General features: G+C 35.6%; 1 protein-coding gene across 1 annotated transcript in view; it reads left to right on the forward strand.

Annotated features, from left to right (window-relative positions):
- Window positions 1–6,704, forward strand: part of LOC106669168 — an 86,270-nt gene extending 79,566 nt beyond the window's left edge. Inside the window, exon 4 of the mRNA XM_024229323.1 lies at window positions 6,579–6,704. Within this exon, the coding sequence (XP_024085091.1) occupies window positions 6,579–6,608 (30 nt within the window). The 3' untranslated portion in view covers window positions 6,609–6,704. The remainder of the gene's footprint in view (window positions 1–6,578) is intronic.
- Window positions 6,705–23,468: the final 16,764 nt, after the last annotated feature.

Raw genomic sequence — 23,468 nt, forward strand, 5'->3', positions numbered from 1 at the left:
CACATACTGATAGCAAATTTCCTTAAAGTTTCTACGAATATTACTTAATGCATCGTAAACATTTTTAATACAAAAAAATGGGCACCTTGTAGGAATCTCGAAGTGGAAAATCCAGAAGTTTTGCCGAGGAAAGCATAAAAACCCGTTGTCGCTGGAGAAGATTTATCGACGGACGTTTTTATCAAGGCCTCCGGTTCTCTTACTTTTTACAACCGGCCAACAAACAACTTTAACTGCCGGCGATAGTTTTGAAGAAAACAATTCCTTTTCACCACTTTCTTGCCTCGAGACACGTCGGACTATTCAGTTTTATTTACAAGAGTTGAAAAGACAAGAAGATTTCCCGTTATAAAAATTATCAAACGTGCTAACGTACAGTTCTCCTTCGTTGGCAAATATCAAATGTTTTCAGTCTTGGTTTCGCAGAGTGAGAGTTGGAATATTTGATCTTTTTTCCTGGTGAATGGCACAACTGTTGCGTTTGAGGGTTTAAAGATTCATATAATATAAATATTTCAGCTTAAAATTTAGCTTTTCGAACCAGTGATCTGATTTGAAATAGTACACCTTGATGGTAGCCTATCGTTGGTTGGCTTGTAAGTTTTTTCGGCTAATTAGCTTGGTGTGATCGACTTCTATTGCCAAATTTTTGCCTTCGGGGGTTAAATATTCATAGACTATTACTATTTCAGCTTAAAATTTAGCTTTTTGAACCAGTGGCCTTATTGGAAATAGTACACCTTGAGCGTAGCCTATCGTTGGTTGGCTTGTAAGTTTTTTCGGCTAATTAGCTTGGTGTGATCGACTTCTATTGCCAAATTTTTGCCTTTAGGGGTTAAGTATTCATATACTATTACTATTTCAGCTTAAAATTTAGCTTTTTGAACCAGTGGCCTTATTGGAAATAGTACACCTTGGGCGTAGCCTATCGTTGGTAGTCTTGTAAGTTTTTTCGGCTAATTAGCTTGGTGTGATCCATTGTCGATGGTTCTATGGCCAAATTGTTGCCTTTGAGGGAGATTTTTACACCATCATTATTTCAGCTTAAAATTTAAGATTTTTGAACCAGTGGATTGATNACCACTACTTACAACACATAATATTCAAAAATCAAACGGAACTGGAAAATGCATTTATTGACTTTATCAATTCTAAAATTCTGAATTCTACTCAGACGGAAATTAATAAGTTACCAACACGTTGGGAGAAATGTATTGAGAGTATGGGAAATTATTTTGATTAAAGAACATTGCTTTAAAGTAACTAGTTTCTTTTTTTTGTTTAATACCAAAATCCTGCATTATTTTCCGGACAACCCAATAGCATGTTTTGATCCAATATTGATCGTTCTATTCCTTTATTTGTAGATTTGATCTATTCATACGAGGTGTTGTCACATGCTCTGTCTAAATCGATGTAGCTACAATTTCTTGATTACAAATTGAGTTTTCTATTTTTTCTTAGGTTATGTGATAGGTTTGTATCTTTGTGGAAACGAACTGTTTTTGAAGTTGCGTTTTTTTTTTTTTGAAGTGGACTTTATAGGACTTCTTTGGAAGTCTTCATTTCTAGGTTGAGAAGATTGGGCTTCTTTTTCCTGATGAATGGCAAAAGTATTGCTTTTTGGGAGGTTTACGTTTAAACCTTTATCCTGGAATCATTTCAGTTTTAACAAAGCCTCGTTGGGCGTCGGCAGCCACAACGATTTAGGCGTTGACACGGCACTCATCACTGTAAGGTAAAGGTCCCGGGTTCGAATCCAGCGGCCCTGGACACACACACAAATGGGCTTTTTTTTCAAAAACAACGGCACCGCGAGGGTTGATATAACCTCTGCTGTTGAGAACCCTCGTAAAAAAAAAAAAAATAAAAAACAAAGGCTGGTCCAATTTGCCTCTGATTGTTGTGACTATGTTATCTACATAACATTGCCGGTCATAGCACATTATGAGTAGCATCCTAGGAGATCTACCATTACCAATGGCAATAAGGCTGGACTTCCTTGGGACCAATTTTGTCTACAAAATATACTTTTTTTGTCCATAGAACCAATTGTGCATTCACACTGCGCATACTATTTTGTTTACGATTTTCATCTTTCGATGATATTTTTATATTATCATCATATTACGATTATTCGGAGTAATGCTACAGCGTTTGAATGAAGTAAAAAATTCAGAAAAAATGTACGGAGTTGTTAAAACTATTCCTAGCTCCTTGGGAAGGTTTCATGTCGTAAAAATTAATAAAATATTAATCCTGTCGCGTGGCCGTTCAAAGGAGCCGAGTGGCATTTCGGGAACGGCCGGGTCCGTATTTCTATTTTTTTTTTTTTTTTAATTCTCCAGCCGAAATCCCATTTTTTTCGCCCGTTACACCGGACTGATTTCGAGCGACCCGTCGGCCGGACCAGTTCCCTTGACACGGACGGTCGAAATGTGGACGTCCTGAATGAGGACTGGGCCCGTGGAATGTGGACCGGCCCACTCGGCCACTGGCACAATGGGATGGAAGGCTGGCAAGTGAAAAACTCCGCTTTCTCCCAGTTTCTATCCTCCGCCCACAAACGTTTCGAGATGACATGGCCGATGGCACCGACGGGAAGAGGGGAGACAATAGATAATAAGGACGGTTCGAAACGGCTACCTTGCCGGCCACCGGACATATTCTACAGAAAATGTCCTCACAATTAAAAACGGAATTCTCCCTGTTCAGATACAGACGGAAGTAACCGACTTAAAAGTCAAATTACAAAACGAAATATTTTACATAAACGTCAAACTGCCTGGTGAAATTTTTCTTTACTTCAACTCCGTCACAGAAGATCTGCTTTGACAAGCCTAGAAGCAATTGTATGTAATCCACGGAAACACGAGACCCACGGCTGCGGATAATTGATATTTTATGTCCTTTTTCGAAACGCGACAAGATTTTTTCAAACTGGCGGACTAAGATGCCCATCGCATAAACACCGCCTTTTCCTTTCTCCGTCTTGACTGACACCACAATTGCCTCGATAAACCTTAGCCTCTGATACTGATGACGGCTTAAAACAATCGACTGCCTCAACACAAAGGATATTAACCTATCACACGACGATTTCAGAAGCTAAGTCTTCATCACAATAGTGACATACTCGATATCTAGAATATTGTCTGTGGCCCCTTTTAACCGAATATGACAATATCGTATCTCAAAAATGCTTTCCCTTGTTATTTATAGATTAGATATACAAAAAACCGATATTATTTTTTAATAATCAAACGAAACTAAGGATTTTATAGTTCAAAAACAGTCACTGAGCATTGCAGGAAATTAAAAACAACCAAATAGAAGAAATTACCAGACTCACCTTGTCAACGGTCCAAATTGGTTTAAAAAAGAACCTTGGCTAATTTTAATTTATTATTTTTTCAATTTTATCACATGAAACTGATCAAACAGAGCTAAAATACCAAAGATGGAAATTGTTGAAAAAAAATTGTTTGGAAAAAAACAACCTTGGCCTATATTCTGATAAAAATTTTGCCGATGGAACGACTGGCAGGGTGAAAAGAAGCGAAAATAAGCGGACCAATCTTATTTTGTCAGCCATCTGTTCGAACTTGATAATCGGTTGTATTTGATTTTTTTTTAATTTTATTTATTTATTTTTTTATCAACCCTCGGGGTGCCCCGTGTTTTGGAAAAAACAGCCCATTTGTAAGTATGTCGGGCTCGAATGCAGGGCCGCTGGGATTCGAACCCGGGACCTCTAATTTACAGTGATGAGCGCCGTTTCAACGCCTAAACCGTTGCGGCCACCGACGCCCCTTTTTGTATTTGATTAAAAATCATTATTATCACAATGATCATTCTATATAGAATGGAAACAAGACCAAATAAAACGATAATAAGCGGACCCACATTTTATTTTATTTATTTAGAAATCGTGAGATGCGGTCTGGTGTGACGGTATTGAGCCCTGAAGATGATCTCAATAAAGATCGAAACGTTGGGACAATAAAGAAAATGTTTTTCTGAATCCTACATCACACCAGACCGCATCTCACGATTTCTAAATAAATATCGATTAACGATCACTAATCACCACACATTTTATTTTATTTATTTTTTGTTTATTTATTTATTTTTTATGAGGGTTCACAACAGCAGAGGTTATAGGCAACCCTCGGGGTACCGGTTTTTTTTTTTTTTTTTTTTAACGCCCATTTGTTAGTATGTCCGCTAGATTCGAACCCGGGACCTTTACCTTACAGTGATAAGCACCGTGTCAACGCCTAAACCGGGGCGGCCACCGACTCAACGTTCGTATTCTTCAAGTTCGACCTTTTGATCTTTCTTTTAACACCCCATAGCCCGTTAAACTGTTAAGGAATTTGGAAAATATAGCGAGACCATGCGGACAAACCTACTCAACAGTCGAAATAAATAAAACAAACCTGGGCTTATATTTAAAGAAATATTTCCATACATATTACCAATCGCGTTAAACAGATCGAAACACGTAGAATCAAATAAAGGAAGACTAAACGGACCCATCTTCTCATAAAGATCTCACTAGATCGTACTTTAATATTTTTATTTGCACTGAACTGTCGATTTATACTGTACAATGTCTGATCTAATACAGCGAGACTAAGCGGACCCAACTTTTCAAGGTCGAAGCTGTTAAATAAAAATAAAACAATCTTAACTTACGTTTAAGTAACGACCTTATTAATTTGCACTTGGCTGCTACATTGAGGCTTAATAATCAGTTAAATTGTGAGATGTTTGATCAAATACACCGAGACGAGACGGACCCACCTTCTCAAAACAACACTCCTAAATAAAAGAAACCTAGACATATATTTAAATAAAAGTCTAACTAGATCGAATCTATAATACATTTAATTGCATTTAAAATTCGCATTATTCTGAAACCCTTTGATCAAATAAAGCGAGACTAAGCGGACCCCACCTTCTCAATGGTTCAAGATGTTAAATAAAAGCAACTTTGTCTTATATTTGCATAATGTTCTCACTAGATCGAACCTTTGATCGTTGTAATAATGCTTACCAATTGTGGTAAAGTGATCAAATACAGCAAGACTGAGCGGACCCAATACGAGCTTCTTCGAGATAATTTTGACCTTAAACAAATAACCCCCCCGTACAATTTTTTGAACACGAATTATTAATTTAAATGCTAATAAATGCGGTTTACTTTTCAGTACATAAATCAGTATTTTTCATTTTCCAACATTAGCGTTAGGGTATAAGCAGGGAGAGGCAAGTCGCATTACATATCATTTCTGAGACTTTCACCTGCACTTTTTGCATTTCCTAACATCAAATTATCCAACAAATTTGTATAAAGTGTAAAACAACAGAATCAAAAACTGGTATTGGTCATCCATTTGAAGTCAGGGTTATAAGCAGGGAGAGGCAAGTCGCATGACTTATACCATTTCTGAGACGTTCACCTGCATTTTTGGCATTTACTAACACCAAATTATCCAACAACTTTGTATAAAGTGTAAAACAACAGAATCAGTAGCTGGTATTGGTCATCCATTTGAAGTCAGGGTTATAAGCAGGGAGATGCAAGTCGTTTGACTCATACCATTTCTGAACCTTCCACCTGCACTTTTTGCATGTAATATCAAATTATCCAATATATTTTTATAAAGTGTAAAACAACCGAACAGTAGCTAGTACTGGTTATCCTTTGACGTCAGGGTATAAGCAGGGAGAGGCAACTCGTCTGACTCATACCATTTCTGAACCTTTCATCTGCACTTTTGCATGTTATATCAAATTATCCAACATATTTTTATAAAGTGTAAAACAACAGAATCAATAGCTGGTATTGGTCATCCATTTGAAGTCAGGGATATAAGGAGGGAGAGGCAAGTCGCTTGACTCCTGCCATTTCTGAAACTTTTGCCTGCGTTTTTTCCATTTAATATCTACAGATTATCTAACAAATTTTCATAAATTGTAAAAAATCAATTAGATTTAATCGGCAATAAGCACATCAGGAAAATACATTAAAACATGGCCGGACCGAAATACGTTTGTACAAATCAAGGCTATAATTTGTTTGCTTTATAGTTCATAATTTTGTTTTCGGTAGTGTAGGTTTGTGAACATTTTGTTAACATTACTCGTGCTATGAACTGGCTGCCAAAATATTTTTACAAGAATTGTTATGTTTTTAATTATGTATTTTTGAATCAAAGTTGATTTAATAATATATAATGAAAAAGTTAGTGTCACGAGCGGGATTCGAACCCACGACCTCCGGCTGAATACGCCGCTGCTCTAACCACTTGTGCTATCGTGACTACTACCACTAGGGCACCAACTCCCCATCTCAACTTTGAATTTTCCCTCCTTTTTGCCATTTTTCAACTATCATTGGGTTCGAATCCCGCTCGAGACACTAACTTTTTCATTTCAACCAAAACTTTACATAAAAAGTTTAATTAATTGAAAGAAGTAATTTGGTCAATAGACCACTAAATATAATGGATATAATATATTGTTTGTTAGAATTGCGATTATTCCTAAAATATTTTTTTTTATTACAGATTTTAGACTGCAGTTTATGTGGATGTTGACTGCAGCCCCCAAGACGAAACGAGCTTAGACGGCAGAGAGAAAGAAAAAAAATGTTGTAATCGTCTTTTTTTGTATAAATAAACTTTTATTGGAAACCGTTCTTTTCTTAAACCCCGGGCCCGGAAATATTCATTTGGGAGTCCTGCCGCAGAGTGAATTCTCTCCGATTGGCTTTTACACGCAAGGTACGAGAATCGATTCGATCCGGGCATTGTTTCACCGCGGCATGGATCGTCGGCGCATCCCAAAGCCGCCGGCATAAATTTTTACAACGCCGCGATTCTTCAAAGGCTGCTGGAAAGAAAGTCTGCCTTTTACCGGCTTCGGCATCCGGAAATCGTCGAACAATGGTCTCAATCCTGTCACGGCCGTTATCCTTTGACTCATCGGTGAAAAGGGTTTAAATTGGAAAATGGGTGAACGACGGAGCATAAAACACGCAGCATTGTTCTCAGAAGAATTATTGAAACACTGTAAAAATGTTTCTATTGTACTCTTACAGTCATAACCGAAACCAAAGTTCTTAATTATCTACGTTTATTTGAACAGTAAATAAAATCCGAGTGAGGAAAAAATAAGATTAATCGTTTACAGTCTTAATTGCGTTTGAAACTGGTTCCCTTTCAATTCAGGAGTCGGCGATCCTGAAACGTTCCAGGCGTAAACGGTTTCTCAAATCGCAATTAATTTCGTGTCACGGTGTCGCCTACTCCGTGATAGGGCAAATAATGACCAAAGCCTCAACGCCTTTTTCGACTGACTGTCAGGTAAAGAAAGTGCTGGACGGTCCTGGAATTACATGATACAATAACAGAAACACTCTGGTCCATATGGAAACTTGATTTTCTTACGGAATGATAAGTACAGAGCTCCTATACAACATATAATAAAATAATTAAATTTTTTAAATCCATAAAAATATACTCAATGGAACCCAAATGGGGAAAAAAAAGGTAAAAAGTGTGTGGTGTTTAGTGACCGTTAGCCAATGATTATTTGGAGATCGTGAGATGCGGTCTGGTGTGACGTACGTTTTAGAAAAACATTTCCTTTTCATGCCAACGTTTCGATCTTTATTGAGATCATCTTCAGGGCCTGGGATTTATAAACATTGTTTAATTGTACAAATACATGCAGGATGTGAAAAAATGAATTTATACAATGCTAGACATTTTAGATAAAATAAATAAAATGACTATACAACGCTCGAAAATTTTAGATTAAAAAAATTCTTAATTTATACAATGCTAGAAAATTTTAGATTAAAAAAATGAATTTATACAATGCTAGAAAATTTTAGATTAAAAAAATGAATTTATACAATGCTAGAAAATTTTTGATTAAAAAATGAATTAATATCCTTTTTTTGGGGGTGATTTATAAATATTATTTAAATTTTACAAATACATGTAGGATGTGAAAAAATGAATTTATACAATGCTAGAAAATTTTAGATTAAAAAAATAATTTATACAATGCTAGAAAATTTTAGATTAAAAAAAAGAGTTATTTATACAATACTAGACATTTTAGATAAAATAAATAAATAAATAAAATGACTATACAACGCTAGAAAATTTTAGATTAAAAAAATTCTTAATTTATACAATGCCAAAAATTTTAGATAAAATAAATAAAATGAATTTATACAATGCTAGAAAATTTTAGTTAAAAAAATTATTTATACAATGCTAGAAAATTTTAGTTAAAATAAATTATTTATACAATGATAGAAAATTTTAGATATAAAAAGAATTATTTATACAATGCTTGAAAATTTTAGATTAAAAAATGAATTTAAATTCTTTTTTTTATCTAACATTTTTTAGCATTGTATAAATTCATTTTATTTTTTTATTTTATCTAAAATTTCTAGCATTGTATAAATTAATTTTTTTAATCTAAAATTTTCTAGCATTGTATAAATTAATATATTTTTTAATCTAAAATTTTCTATCATTGTATAAATTAATTTATTTTATCTAAAATGACTAGCATTGTATAAATTCACATCCTACATGTATTTGTAAAATTTAAACAATGTTTATAAATCCCAGGCCCTGAAGATGACCCCGTCAAAGATCGAAACGTTGGCAACTCAACTGCACCTCACCATCTCCAAATAATCAAGGGTAAAAAGTTTGAAAAAAATCCCTAGGGCGAAACTGGAAATCAAACCCAAGACAAATGAAAACAAGCGTCTCCCCCTGACAAACTCAAGCAATATTAGATTCTATTAATAGTTCAGTAAACAAAATTTTCCAGCCTAATAAAAATGGATTGAATATAAGCCAATCACAGGCACTAATTTAATCATTATTCTTCAATTATTGTATTGCAAATATAGTCATTAAGGTAAGTATATTCTCATTATTCATGAATGCACTCTAGGCATGGAAATGTGATAATAGACGAGCTGTTGTTTAAACTATAATCGGACGAAACATTTTGGTCGGAAAACCTGACCAAAGAATTCAATATCTGCAATATTATATAGATCATAAATTAAAAAAACACAAAATATGACATCCAAATACAGCAAACAACAAAATTTATCGTATTCTGCTAATAAGAATCCTATTCCTTGTAAAACGTTCGGAATACAATGATATGGCTGAAAGAATATTTATTATTATTATATATAATAAATCAGTAAACCTGTACTTTTTCTAAACATTTTCATGTTATTATACAAAGCCTGTTAATAAGTCACTATTTTTTATTTGTAATTAAAGTTCGGCTGACTGCAAAGAAATGCTACAGTCTATTTTCTATTTTATCAGTATATGCCTAATCATTGTACGCACTCATTATACATGAAATAATGTCTATAACGTTTGGCTATGCAATTGTGATACATGTGAGACCTTTTTAGCCATCTCTCTCTCTCTCTTTCTCTCTCTCTCCCTTTCTCTTTCTGAATCTGTACATCTATCTTCCTCTACCTCTATCTATCTTTCCATTTATTTCACTATAAATTTAACCTCTGTAAGTAAAAACGTAAGTATTAGTAATACTTGGGGCACAGGTAAAAGTTCAACGTCCAAGTACCCGTTGGGTGTCGCGGACGAAAGGTCGATTTACAATATTTTTTTAAAAATAATATTCTTAATCAAAAATCCATGTTTACGCCTGGATTCGAACCCAGAACCACTTGTGTGGCACTTTACAATCGGACGCCCTATCTACTCGCCCACCGCGGTTATGTAGTCCGAGGGATGATGACCATTTAGTTCCTTGATTCTATTTTCGGTATCAGAAATATCTACCACTTTTTCACTCACGGACACTCTGGGCCAAGGTATGGTCTTGAAGAAGAAAACAAATTTAGTTATTACTGCCGAGCTTTCAATCTATTTTAAGGTCATAATCACGGCAAAACAATCTCAAATATGTCTACAGATTGACATATTTAAGTTCTTTTATAATTGATCTCAAATTTCCTTAAAGACCGACTCAGTCCAAACATTATTTACACATTACATTTTCGTAACTGTCTTTGGCAATGTTAAAAAACTAAATATGTCAATCTGTGGACATATTTAAGATTGTTTTCCATGATTATAACCATAACATAGGTTGAAAGCCTGGCAGTAACATATGAATTTGCTTTCTTTTTCAAGACCGGAATGTTCTTCCTAGATTCCACACAGAAGATAAGAAAATGCAATTTCGGTTTGTTGTACTTGGCATACTAGGCTAATGTATGTAGATCAGATATCCTAGTACAGCTTGTGGAGTCTGTTGGGAACTCAAGAATCTGTACTTTTTCTCTGTACCGAGGCGGTGTGGGTCTTAGTTTGATCACCAGCACAAGGACGTCCCGTATTTCCCCTGAGCCGTTAAAAGGTCATGAGGATCTTTAACGTCCATATCTAGCCTTCAGGACGTTTTGATTCTCTAGATGAGAGATGAGGCACCTCTGCTCGGGACTGGATGGGTGTTACAGCAGCAAGTGTTGGTGTAAAAGCCGCCCCGGCTCCGAGGTGCCGAGACGGACCTCACTCTCCGCTTGTCCATTCCGAGAGGATGGGGCTGCATTAAGCACCAGACCGGGTGCCGCTCGGAAAGGGTAACCCCAGCTGGCTGAAATGCATCAGCCTGGGTCGTCCCGCCGAGCTCGCTAGATAGAGAAGGCCTATCTCCCAGAGTATTGGGGCTCCTCCAGCGTAACTTCCGGATCCGCTCCGGCCGTGATTTTGTTTAAAGTGGAATGTCTAACCACACCCTAGAGGAACACTGCCCTCGGAAGGATACCGCTAACGGTACCTCGGGCAACAAGTTCACACTAAGTTTTCGCCAGGAGCCTCGCCACTAAGCCACTACGAGTATATTTTCTTCCTGCCTTGGCCACACTGTACCACCCATTGTCACCGTAGTCCCACATTTAATGGGGTATGGCTCCTCTGGGTGGATAACCAGCACAAGGACGAAGAAGGTAGAGGCACAGGCTTTATCTACTTATAGATGACTTATCAATAAACAAGCTGGAGTCTTCTGGCAAAATTAAAAATACCGCCAGTTGTAGACTCCAATTCTAAAGAATACGAAATTGATTATCTTAGAGTATGGCCCGCAGGTGCTTTTACAACATCGATCTGCACTAATGGCACAGTAATCTTAGTTTTTGTTTATTTGATTCTTATCTTACTAGTTGCTCTGAAGTGTACAATATTAAAGAAGAGTAGATGACAACTATCCATAACTTTCTTACCCCAAGACATAAAGCGTATTAGTCGATTAGTGAACAGTCAAGTCCATTTTTTTTCCATTAACTGTCTTTGTCTCTTCATTGGTTTAGTTTTTCCATTAGCAACTGCATCCAATTTCCTAAAGAAGGTGAGTACGGCAATATTATAAGCGTAAAGGGTCAGTCGTACGTTCTTTGACCCTCTCCCTTGCCAGAATAGAAAATAACACGACAGTGGCAGATAGTTTCATCCCTGCAACCTACTTGTATAGTATTGGTCTGAACTTATGAAACGTACAGTCACATTTTTTTCGGTTGGTTTTTCTCTTCCATTCATCGTTCAATTTTTCAACCCCGAGAACCATAAAGTCTATTCTACTTAATGCAACTGCATAATACCCATCTGCACTTATAAAACTGAAAATGATCTGCTTGCTGGGTTTGGCGAAAATGATCAAAGCTCGTTTAGTGAGACTAATTGGGTTAGTTTAAAATATGAAGGCAAATAATCCATTTCTAGTCAAGTACCACCCCGAGGCTGATTGTCCCATTCTTCCAGATTAGGAATAGTAAAGTCTTAAACTGTATGACTGATTGTTGGGTTCAGATTTTTTCAAAACCTCTCTTTGCCTTTCATTATCATCATTGTTTGTATCCAACCTTTTAAAGAAGGCATAGCAGTGTTGTGAGCGTAAAGAACCAATACAATAAACCTGACTTTCTGCAGAAGCGTTTAGAGTTGGGATAAGTAGCAATTAAATGCGGTATAAAATTTTCTACTGCTTAGATAGTCTGGATCACGTAGATTAGGTGTAATTCGTCTGTTCGCCGGATCTGCCTAAATGTATCCACTGTTCGTTTAGGATCCAAAACGGAAATAAAATTTTTCTCTCTTTTCTCTTTCTCTCTCTCTCCCCCTCTCTCTGACAGAAAAAAACAAACAGACAAGATGTGTAGACAATAAAAATGATGCTGTTTTCAACATCCAGTACGATTAGGGGTGTTAATTCATGGGTATGTGGTTATGTTACCATTAACAAAACATACATGTTGGTAAAAAATACTACTTTCTGCTATACCTGGTATTGTATACGGTTTAGTGGGACACCCAAAAAGAGAGAACAGATCGCATAAAAATAATAGGAACCTTATTCTGAAAAATTCAACAAGCCATTTATTTACTAAATATTTTACCCTTTTTTGTAATTAATATTTATTAATAAGGTTATTCTGTCAGGACACTTTCTAAGCCTTTTCGTATTCTCACTTTCATAAATAAAGGTCGATCGGATACGAATCAAAAAAGAAGGTCACAAATTCTGTACTGGTAACAAACAGGTATTTTGTTTATATATGTATATATTATGCGGTTTTATGAAGTAAAGTCCGACTGGGGAAATAAAAACACGATTTAAGATGGGAAAAGTAGAGCACGCATTTGTGCAAAAGCCAGTACTTGGTTTTATTGTACGAAGTGTCTAGTTTGGATATCCCGTTTTAAAGAGCGAACAGCCATGAAAACTTGGTTATTATATCAAAAATCATAAATAAAATTTAGTTCTTAATACATTTAAAAAAATCAATTCATTATTTTTGTCGGTTTCGATTTGAGCAGTATTTTACTTAAGCAGATTGTCATTTACTTTCTGTTAAGAAGATCGAAGTTCCCAGTTATGACAATGATAAAGTCCCGGCTTAAAGACGGTCGATTGAAGCGTAAGCTGACACATGTAAACCACCGTTTAAATTACGACTTTGAACCTCTCTCACTCTCTCTCACTCCCTCGCTCCCTCTATCCTTCACTCTTTCTCCTATATCGAGGCCATATTTCATTCCGCCCCCTCGGTTTTATGGGATTCTAAAAACTCTAATTCCAGGAGCACTTTCTTATTGGGTTCTATTGAATAGCCTGACTAGAGAGGGAGAGCAGACCGAGCAGACGAGCAGGCGGAAAGTGGAAGAGGGAGATGCCATTATTTTAAATTAGACCAGGGTATCTGCGAGTTCCCTCGATGGATATTAGAGCATAATCTCCAGGAGCGGAAATACGGTTCGAGGATAATAGGAAGGCCGCACTTCCAGCAGGACGAAGCGCACAGCTCTACATAGCAACGAAATTTTTTATTAATTATATTTAATTAACCTCTGCATTTTTATTTGGTGCGTAACGTGAATTTATAGCATTGAACACAAGAGGGGCTGTATTTTTACAAACCCTCTAAACTCCCTCGATCGTAAATAACTCTAACAAAACCAATTTGTCACGAATACCCCAAACAAAATCCTATCAAGTACTACTAGAAAAGTAAAAAAACAAATATACTTATATATATTTTATCTAGTAGTAAATCCTTGTATATACATAATTTTTTTAACTTTTCAAGTAGTACTTGATAATGATTACTTTACTAAAAAAAAGTAGTAATTTTTTGGTAATATTTTCTCAAAATCTTTTTGCTCTATGACTACCAATCACGTTTTGTTTGATTTTTTACAAGTTTGATTTTTCTTAGTATTACACGACTTAGTAATACTGTTTAAAAAAAAAATGGTTAAATTTAGGCAAATAGTGACCGTTAGTCGATGATTCGGAAATCGTGAGATGCGGTCTGGTGTGATGTAGGTTTTAGAAAAACATTTTCTTTTTCGTGCCAACGTTTCGATCTTTATTGAGATCATCTTCAGGGCTCAAAGTGTTTGTTTTCTGCGTAATTCTTGCGTGTCGTGTTGAGAGCGTCTCTCTTTGACTGTGACACTCTCAACACAATTCACAAGTAATTAAGGTTTTTAGTTGAGATGAAAAAAAGTTAATGGCACGAGAGGGATTCGAACCCACGACCTTCGGCTAGATACGCCGCTGCTCTACCACCTGACCTATCGTGACCTCGATCCACTCGGACATTAACTTCCCCCCTCAACCCTCTATGAGTTTTCCCTCCTTTTGCCAAAAAACTCACAAGAATGACACATCTACACGAAAAACAAACACTTTGAGCACTGAAGATGATCTCAATAAAAATCGAAACGTTGGCACGATAAAGAAAATATTTTTCTGAAACCTACATCACGCCAGACCCCATCTCTCGATTTCTGAATAATCATATTTTAAGCAATAACTTAAAATTGTTAAATAATTAATATTATAATAATATGTTTGAGCAATGACTCAAAATTCTACACCTTTTCCTTATAAAAAAACATTCATTTTTCCGATTCTAAGTGTTTTTGAAAAAAAAAATGTTTACGATAATTATTTTACTAGTGTTGTTCTACAAAATAAACAAACAGTCTTATCGGATTATAAATTAATTATCTTACCGTTTGGATACAAGTGTACCGAATGGTGAAAAAACATGAATTTTGAGGGGAAATTATTTTTTCATTTAGATCTTAATTTTTCCCTTTTCCTCCCTAATTCCGAATAAGTTGATAGTAGATAAACAATATTTGAGATAAAATGGTCTCCAGAATATACGTAAAATTCGAGAGGTTCATAGAGTCCCAATCCATCTAATGAGTGTATCCATCAATTTCAAGATTCTCAAGTTTTAAAAAATATTTGAAGAAATTTTGAAACTCAAATTTTCATTGGGCTAGTTTCACTTTGTACAAACAGGTTTTAGTTTAATAAAACAAATAGTTAAGAAAATATTTTAGACAGGAAAAACGTTTGGTACTTATTTGACGAACGAAAACCAATGGATAAATTCACGTCTAATTTATTACTTTCTGACCCTCGCGAGCTTCCCCTTCATTGTTTTTTTTATTCAAGAAAGACTACATTTATTAAAATCACAATCTATAAAAAATGTGTTTGTTACTACTTCTTTAGTCGGAAGTGCCTGACATAAGACCAATACAAGTCGGAGTCCCGCAGGGCAGAATTCTCGGTCCCACCTTGTATTTTTACTGCTAACGTTCCTAAACATCTAAATAATTTCACTAAAACCTGGAAGATACCGCAATGTGGTCTGCTAACCTGAATCCTCGCGACTACAAACAACTCGAGGTTATCAAAAACTGAAGCAAATATAAAGGACAATACTGAGAAAATCCTTATTACCTTATCCTAAAATTTTGTTCAAATACTGCTTCTTCAGATTCGTTAGATATTAAAACAATAGAGCACGGAGTCCCACAAGGACGCATATTATCTCCCATCTTGTATACCGTTTATACTACTGGCTATGCTAAAACCGTTCCAAAAAGTGGAAAACAAAACTGTTTTATCCTAGAATTTTATTAAATTGACCAATGGTTGGATATACCACGAGCAACATATTAAAACAATACAAGCCGGAGTCCCACGAGGAAGCATACTTTCTCCCATCTTGTTTAAATTTAAATTAATCTCAACAGCCTTGTTTCCGCGGATGTTACCGTACTTTTTATTCTTATTCGAATCATATTGAAATTCCATCCATGAACACCTCGAGCTCATCGAATATTGGTGCAAAAAGTGGCAAACAATACAGAAGGTGGAGAAATATATTCGATGTAAACAGCGTACGAATTGCCAAATGATTTTTCACTCTGTTCCAATCCACTCAGATTGCCACGAACTCATAAAGAGAGTAAGTAACACTTTCACCCTGTAGTTTCTTTTGTTTAAAATGTATACTGGCTTATAAAAGCAGTTTGGATTTCCTCAAGCACTGGCCTTCTGCCTAATTATGTTTCTAGATCCTTTGTTCAGTCAAATTGGCGCGGTCTTTTTTGAAAAATACAAATTGTCATACAAATCTGTTTCTTGGGTCATCTTGACTAAAATTTTAACTCGGAGAAAAAAAAATTACGCCCGACTAATTCAGCCCTAAAAATGTATAAATTTTATTTTTAGGAAAATTTGTATTCAAGTGGCTTTAATGCTTAAAATGATATGGTGAAACTAGATACAGAAATATTACAAATAACCACCTATAGTTCTAGTAGCTTGATTCAAGTAGCGAGACAAAACGGACCGCAGTACAAATTTAATTAATCAAAACTAAACATCATTAAATTGACCGAATAACTTTTTTTAAATTAATTAATTGAAATCCAAAATGTGACGAAAAATGGCAAAAAGCAGGGAAAATTCGAAAGGTGGGGTTGAGGTGGGAGGTTAGTGTCCAAGTGGACCGAAGTCACGATAGCTCAAATGGTAGAGCAGCGGTGTATTAGCCGAAGGTCGTGGGTTCGAATCCCGCTCGTGACACTGACTTTTTTATCTCAACCAATACCTTACGTAAAGATTAACTATTTGTTATTGTTATATCGCTTTCAAAGCAGGAATTAATTAAATGAAAAATTGTTCATAACAGCCAGAAAAAATTGTATAATTGATCAAATTGAGATATTTATTATTAAACGAATATCATTAAATCCTTAAGGATCGATATATTATAGCAACAATATAGCTATATTGTGTTATACTGTACCAGTTGGGAATATTCGTCAATATAAATAAAAACTGCCTGAGAAGGCGGACACGGAAAACATTCTTGTCATTTTCTATTTAAGGTCTTACTCGAGACCATTATTTTTAATTTGTAAAACTGTTCCGTTTAGAGAATGTGCGACTGACAATACAAACAATGAAACTGCAACTGTCTAGACAGCTTATTGATATGCCTTCCCGTGTCTATTATGACATAGTTAGAGTTAGAGAGAAGGGAATAAAACGCAATCTTGAGATCTGATGTGTAAGAGATTGTAATTAATCAAATTTGGCTAATTGTGTGGCTTTATATACAAAGTAACTCTTTTTTATAATAAAATGTTAAACAATCTCGGTCCAGATTGTTTCATTAGTTTTAATAACGAATTTCTTAATTTTCATTGTCGTTCTTCTATTTTTGACCTGACATCTAGATTTCGAGGTGTTTGTTATTTTTTAGTTGCTTAGTTTGGGCATTCTGCAAATATTGAGGTACAAGAACAGGATACATATGTTTGAGGTTACATTTTTTTAAAACTATTGTCATAAAAAAATAATCATTCAATTCTGAGTGCCATATCGCCTTCACTAATATTTATGCCAGCTTGTACTTAAATTGGCCTTACACTCTTTAGTCTTATGTAAGTTCAGTACTTAATTTAGATTTAGTACGAGCTCAAACGATTAGTGGTTTTTATGAATGATTAATTTTAACAAAAGGCTGAAGGAGAAGAATGTTATGTCATTTTGCCTACACACTCCTTATATAGTCACTAGAAGCAAAAAAGTGAATCCACTATTTCGATAATTGTAAGTGGATATTTGTACCGATTGGTCAAAATTAGTCCAACTGGGTCCGATTGTCTTCGCTACTGTACAGGAGTTATGTGTGCCAACTAAACCTTAAATCAAAAAACAAACCCGTTTTAGATGTATACTTTTTAGAAACTTAGTTAAACATGGATCAAAAAGAATGTTCGGACATAATTTTTTGAGGGGAGATTTTTTTAAAACATTGTTGTCATTTTAAAACGTTATCTTCCATTCAGAGTCCCATACCGCATTTTCTAATATTTACGCTTGTAATTAAATCGGTTCTGCTTTATTCTTTATATTCTAATTGTATGTTTAAGTGACGAGCTTCGTATACATTTAGTGTAAGGTCAAATACTTAGAAGTAGCAGTTATGAATGATTAATTTTGAAAAAAGGATGAAGGAGAATCATTTTGCCTTCACGCTCCCTATACAGGCGCTTTTCTTCCTAGATTTCATTCTAAAAGATTGTTTTTTAAAAATGTTTTTGGGTTTTGCAGATTCTCGTCTGGCTAGTTCATCTGCTTATTCATTCCCAAGAGATGACATAAATCTGCTTTGTCCCCTGGCATCGAAAATTTAGATTGATCTGTTTTCTTAGGTTTTCGAAAATTTGGCTGCTTTCACTGCTTTACACTTCAGTTAGGTTTATTAGGAAATAGAGAGATTTTGTGTACAGAATTGTGGCTTATTTTACTTATTCCAGTAGAATCCAATTGAATCCAATTCTTGTAAAAAGGAGGTTATTGACTGTAGTAGCTATAAAACCCTCGTCATTCTTACTTAAGTATACCCATGCCGTATGAGGTGGTTTCCTAGATGACAGAGCCCCTGTATGTTTTATTCTCTTTCACTCTTGAATTTTTCCACTTCTCCTTTGGTTTTTTGTGGTCCTATGGTGGAGGCGTCTATGTTTGATAGGTTCTGACCTATGTATAATCTTTCAGGTATCTGGCTAATTTGTGTGATTGTACTTTAACCAAAAATTCATTTGGACTCTAGCAGATTATCATGCATTTCATAATAGATGCATCCCCTCTCCTATAAAGTTGTAGGCTGTTAGAGGTTAGGATACAAGTTAGGTATATCGGCACGAATTGAAGTATCGTATGTCATTTGTCAGGACATATCGTGTGCATAGATAGCATTTTGAATGAAAGAGTTGGTAAATTTTCCTTTTTTATTAACTTCTGGCACCTTACAATTTTAAACAAAATAAAACAAAAACAAATAACAACAAGCCTTCAAAGACTGTTATAGCTTTATTTTTGGTTCTACCAGTCGCCACGCGTAGCATTGCCGAAAAATTAACGTTTAACATGCTAAGAATACAAGAGGGCATTCACGATCTTACTGGACATTTCTCTATTCGAGTTAACACGAGTTATCATGTTTTTCCAGGTTTGGAGTCTTTGGGTGTATTCACTGACAATTTTGGGTGTTACTTTATACTGTGCTAGTACTTTCTGTGCTTCTTTGTATAAATTGCCGCAATTTATTTTATTGTTTTAGTATCTTATAACATTACTTATCGTTTTAATAGCACAGGAATTTATTTCATTATTAATCTTCATTTATTTCATTTTTGTATAAGTTTTATTACCAGAAGAATCTATTTTGTTTGAACTTGGTGTTGGGTATTTAACAGTCAGGGTTGTTATTGAGGACTAATGCATTCCACATCTGGAATTATGATAATGACAATAGATTTATGTTCGGTAAGAACTTTTAGTTATTTTGAAACTTCCTGATCGAATCCTTTTAGGATTCATTGTAATGACTTCCTTCCTCTAAAGGGGGATGGTCACATCTTTATTTAGAAATATGTGCTGCATAGTGTCGGTTAACCAATTATTATTTGGAGATCGTGATGTGCGGTCTGGTGTGACTTAGGTTTTAGAAAAAACATTTTCTTTATCGTGCCAACGTTTCGATCTTTATGTAGATCATCTTCAGGGCTCAAAGTGTGACAGAAGAATGACACATATACACGGAAAACAAACACTTTGTGCTCATAAAATTTACCTAACAATTTATTGCATTGTTTTGCTCAAAGTAATGCATTAAAAACAAATACTGATTTGTGATAAACGCTGTGTGACTGTACGTGGCGTGCGCTTGACGTAGATGTGCACACTACCAAACAAGGCATCGGGTAGCGTTGCATCGGGTAAGTTTGTTCCCCGCTTAAGTTTATCTTTCCAACTGTCGCAGTTTATTTTTCACGTGAGCCTTAAATTGTTAGTTTTTTGGATGTTAAAGCAACGTTATAATTATCTAAGTACTATGAGTCAAGGCAGAGACCGGTTCAATTATTTTGTCTATTCATTTGTAATAAGTTGACCGATCGGCGACTGGAATTTGTATCGTATGCGAAGGCCGGAAAGGAAGAAATCGGTCCATTAAGGGAGTAAAAAGAGACTCGTGCTACTGTAATTACAGGAAAGATGAAATTGTTAACACCGAGCGTGTCTATCAATCAGAACCGGCCTCGGAACACCACGTGCTCCCTTAATTACACAATTAGGTTTGCTTTTTGGTCCAAAAGGGACCAACGGACCGATGAGATGTCCGCCGAGGAATGCAAACGGCCAAAGACCTGTTGGGGAATTTATTAACAACACCATTTTATTCCGTCGCAACCGTCCCTTGTCGGACAAGTGTATTAGCGTGTAATAAACGCTAGGACGGCTAGATATGAAATATCTGCGTCATACTAACACGCCGTACTTCCCTCGGAGATGAATGGTGACGGCCACTCGACAATACAAACGGAGGAACCGTTAGCCAAGGACCGACTATGATTTACAAGCGGTGACGCTGTTCCATCTAACGGAAACTATTTGGTGTATTAATTTGCTAAAATAATCCCAAAAGAATTCACTCATAAACGATGTATCCTCCTTCCCTCGCTGTCTCTCCACTCTACCAACGACTTTGAAATTATAAATTTCCACAGTGTATAAGTTATTAGTTACTAGTAAAAGGGCTAGAGAAAAAATCTAGAATGGGTAAAAAATATATAAAATAATCAGTTAGGTTTCGTGGTCCTCTTGACCAATTAATTAAGGAGCATAACTTGGTCGATCAAATTTTTTCTTTTATTAAAATTGGCATAAAATAAACTCTAAAATCGAATTCTACATTAAAAATATGGGATTCTTATTTAAAATGACAAATTTAGTGTCATTTCCCAGTTAGATGTGAAAGTAATGTTAAATTTTTTATTACAATGCGATTCCTAGCTAAAATTAACTTGGAGTTTGTATATAACCATTTTTTGCTAAAGTTAATCGTTTCCAAATTAAATGGTTGGACTGTGAACTTGATACACCCTGAAAATCTGACCTATTTTCTTCGCTGGTTTTGGAGTATACTTTCTTCTCTTTTTTCATTTTCTTTGGTTCTTTCAGGTTCCATTTCCAGGAATGGGTTCTGGATTTTATTATTATATTATATTTAAGTAAGGTATTAGCCGAGATAAAAAAGTATACTTCATTTAACTTATTAAATTCACTAGTTTTCGTGGATCGCTTGACCAATTGATATGTTTCAATTAATTAAGGTATTTAGTTGAGATAAAAAAGTCAGTGTCACCGGCGGGATTCGAACCCACGACCTTCGGCAAGATATGCCGCTGCTCTATCACTTGAGCTATAGCGACTTCGATCCACTCGGATACTAATTTCCCAGCTCATCTTTTGAATTTTGGATTTTGAATTGAAAAAAAGCAAAAAGGAGGGAAAATTCAAAAGGTGGGGCTGAGATGGGAAGTTGGTGTCCGAGTGAATCGAGGTCACGATAGGTCAAGTGATAGAGCAGCGGCGTATCTAGCCGAAGGTCGTGGGTTCGAATCCCGCTCGTGACATTGACTTTTTTATCTCAACTAAATACCTTAATTAATTGAAAGATATCAATTGGTCAAGCGGTCCACGAAAACTAGTTAATTTAATAAGTTAAATGAAGTATACTTTTTTATCTCAGCTAATACCTTACCTAAATATAATATAATAATAAAATTCAGAACCTATTCTTGGAAATGGACACTGATTATACAATCCCTGAAAGAACCAAAGAAAATGAAAAAAGAGAAGAAAGTATACTCCAAAACCAGCGAAGAAAATAAGTCAGATTTTCAGGCTGTATCAACTTCAACACTCCAACCATTTAATTTGGAAACGATGAACTTTAGCAAAAAATAGTTATATACAAACTCCAAGTTAATTTTGGCTAGGAATCGCATTGTAATAAAAGATTTAACGTGTGTAGAGATTAGTGACCGGTAATCTATAGTTATTCAGATTTCGTGAGATGCGGTCGGGTGTGATGTAGGTTTCAGAAAAACATTTTCTTTATCGTGCCAACGTTTCGATCTTTTATTGAGATCATCTTCAGGGCCTGGGATCTGTTTGAATATAAAATATATTTTGCATTGTATAAATTCACTTTTCCACATCCTAAATGTAATTGTTACATGTAAACATTGTTTGTAAATCCCAGGCCCTGAAGATGATCTCAATAAAAGATCGAAACGTTGGCACGATAAAGAAAATGTTTTTCTGAAACCTACATCACACCCGACAGCATCTCACGAAATCTGAATAACCAAAAGATTTAACATTACTTTCACATCTAACTGGGAAATGACACTAAATTTGTCATTTTAAATAAGAATCCCATATTTTTAATGTAGAATTCGATTGTAGAGTTTATTTTATGCTAATTTTACTAAAAGAAAAAATTTGATCGACCAAGTTATGCTTAACGGAAGACACATCAGGGGGGTTTGTATAAGACTATTTTTAGCTAAAGTTGATCGTTTCCGAATTATTTGGGTGGACGATAAAAGTTGATACAATCTGTATTCTGTTCAAAACCAAAATCTGAGAAATGGAACTCATTAGGGATGCAAACTTCGGTCTTTCAAGCTGAAATACATCATATCAATTATTGTGCCCTAGAAAATGTTAAAAACCCTAGGAAAAAGCACGCCTCAGACAAAAAACCTCATATGTCAGACTGCAAAGCAGCCATTAGAAAGGTAACATTAAATAAGTCAATGAATGCATTCCTTGATTCAGAATGTTTGCGAGTGAAAAATTGGTCAAACCTCTAACTTTATTTATTTATTTTTACGAGGGTTCGCAGCAGCAGAGGTCATATAAACCCTCAGGGTGCCGGTGTTTTTGAAAAAAACAAAAAAATATTTGTTATGTCATAAGTATGCCGAATGCAGGGCCGCTGGGTGGGTAGTTTTTAGTGAATCTGTGAGGTTAATGATATCAACAATTTGATTTTTTGGGGAAAAAGGTAACATTTGGTTAGGAACATTGCTGGGCCACTTTTACTGTTCCTGTTCTAAATTGAGTTTTTCTATCCGACAAGAGAGAATTAAATTTTTTGTCATGTCCCAAAACATCAGTAATACTGATTGAATAAGGAGTGAGAAAACAGGTTTGACGAAATTGTATTTGTTTTGAAAAACCGTCCCTTAAAGGGAAAATAAGGAAGGTTCGGCAGTGATTGTCTAGGAACATCCCTTTTAAACGCAAATAGCCCCGAACCTCCACAATTGCCAGAGCCGGGTGGAGTTTGTTTCTTATTTGTTTTTATTCTTATAAATAGGCATCCCCAGATCTTTGCGAGCATAAAGGGAGGGGTTCAGGTTTAATCTAAAGTATTTCACGCAATAGCGTGTGTTCCTCAGCCCCCTCACGGGGCCGGGGTCCCAAGCCGCGCATAAAACTAAATGGAACAGTATCTTAAAGAATTTAACTCCACCCCAGCTCTCCGTGAGGGAGCCGAATCGTAAATGTGATTTATAAAAATTGCCGGCTAACCCAATCGAAGGCTCATGAGTACCCGGGGTGAGGGTTTTTTCCTTCTCTCCTTCGCCCTCGGGGGTTTCGACCGACCCCCACACAAGACTTTAATC

This window comes from Cimex lectularius, unplaced genomic scaffold (genome assembly GCF_000648675.2).
Source record: "Cimex lectularius strain Harlan isolate CLEC.00 unplaced genomic scaffold, Clec_2.1 scaffold145, whole genome shotgun sequence".
NCBI classification, from domain to species: domain Eukaryota; kingdom Metazoa; phylum Arthropoda; class Insecta; order Hemiptera; family Cimicidae; genus Cimex; species Cimex lectularius.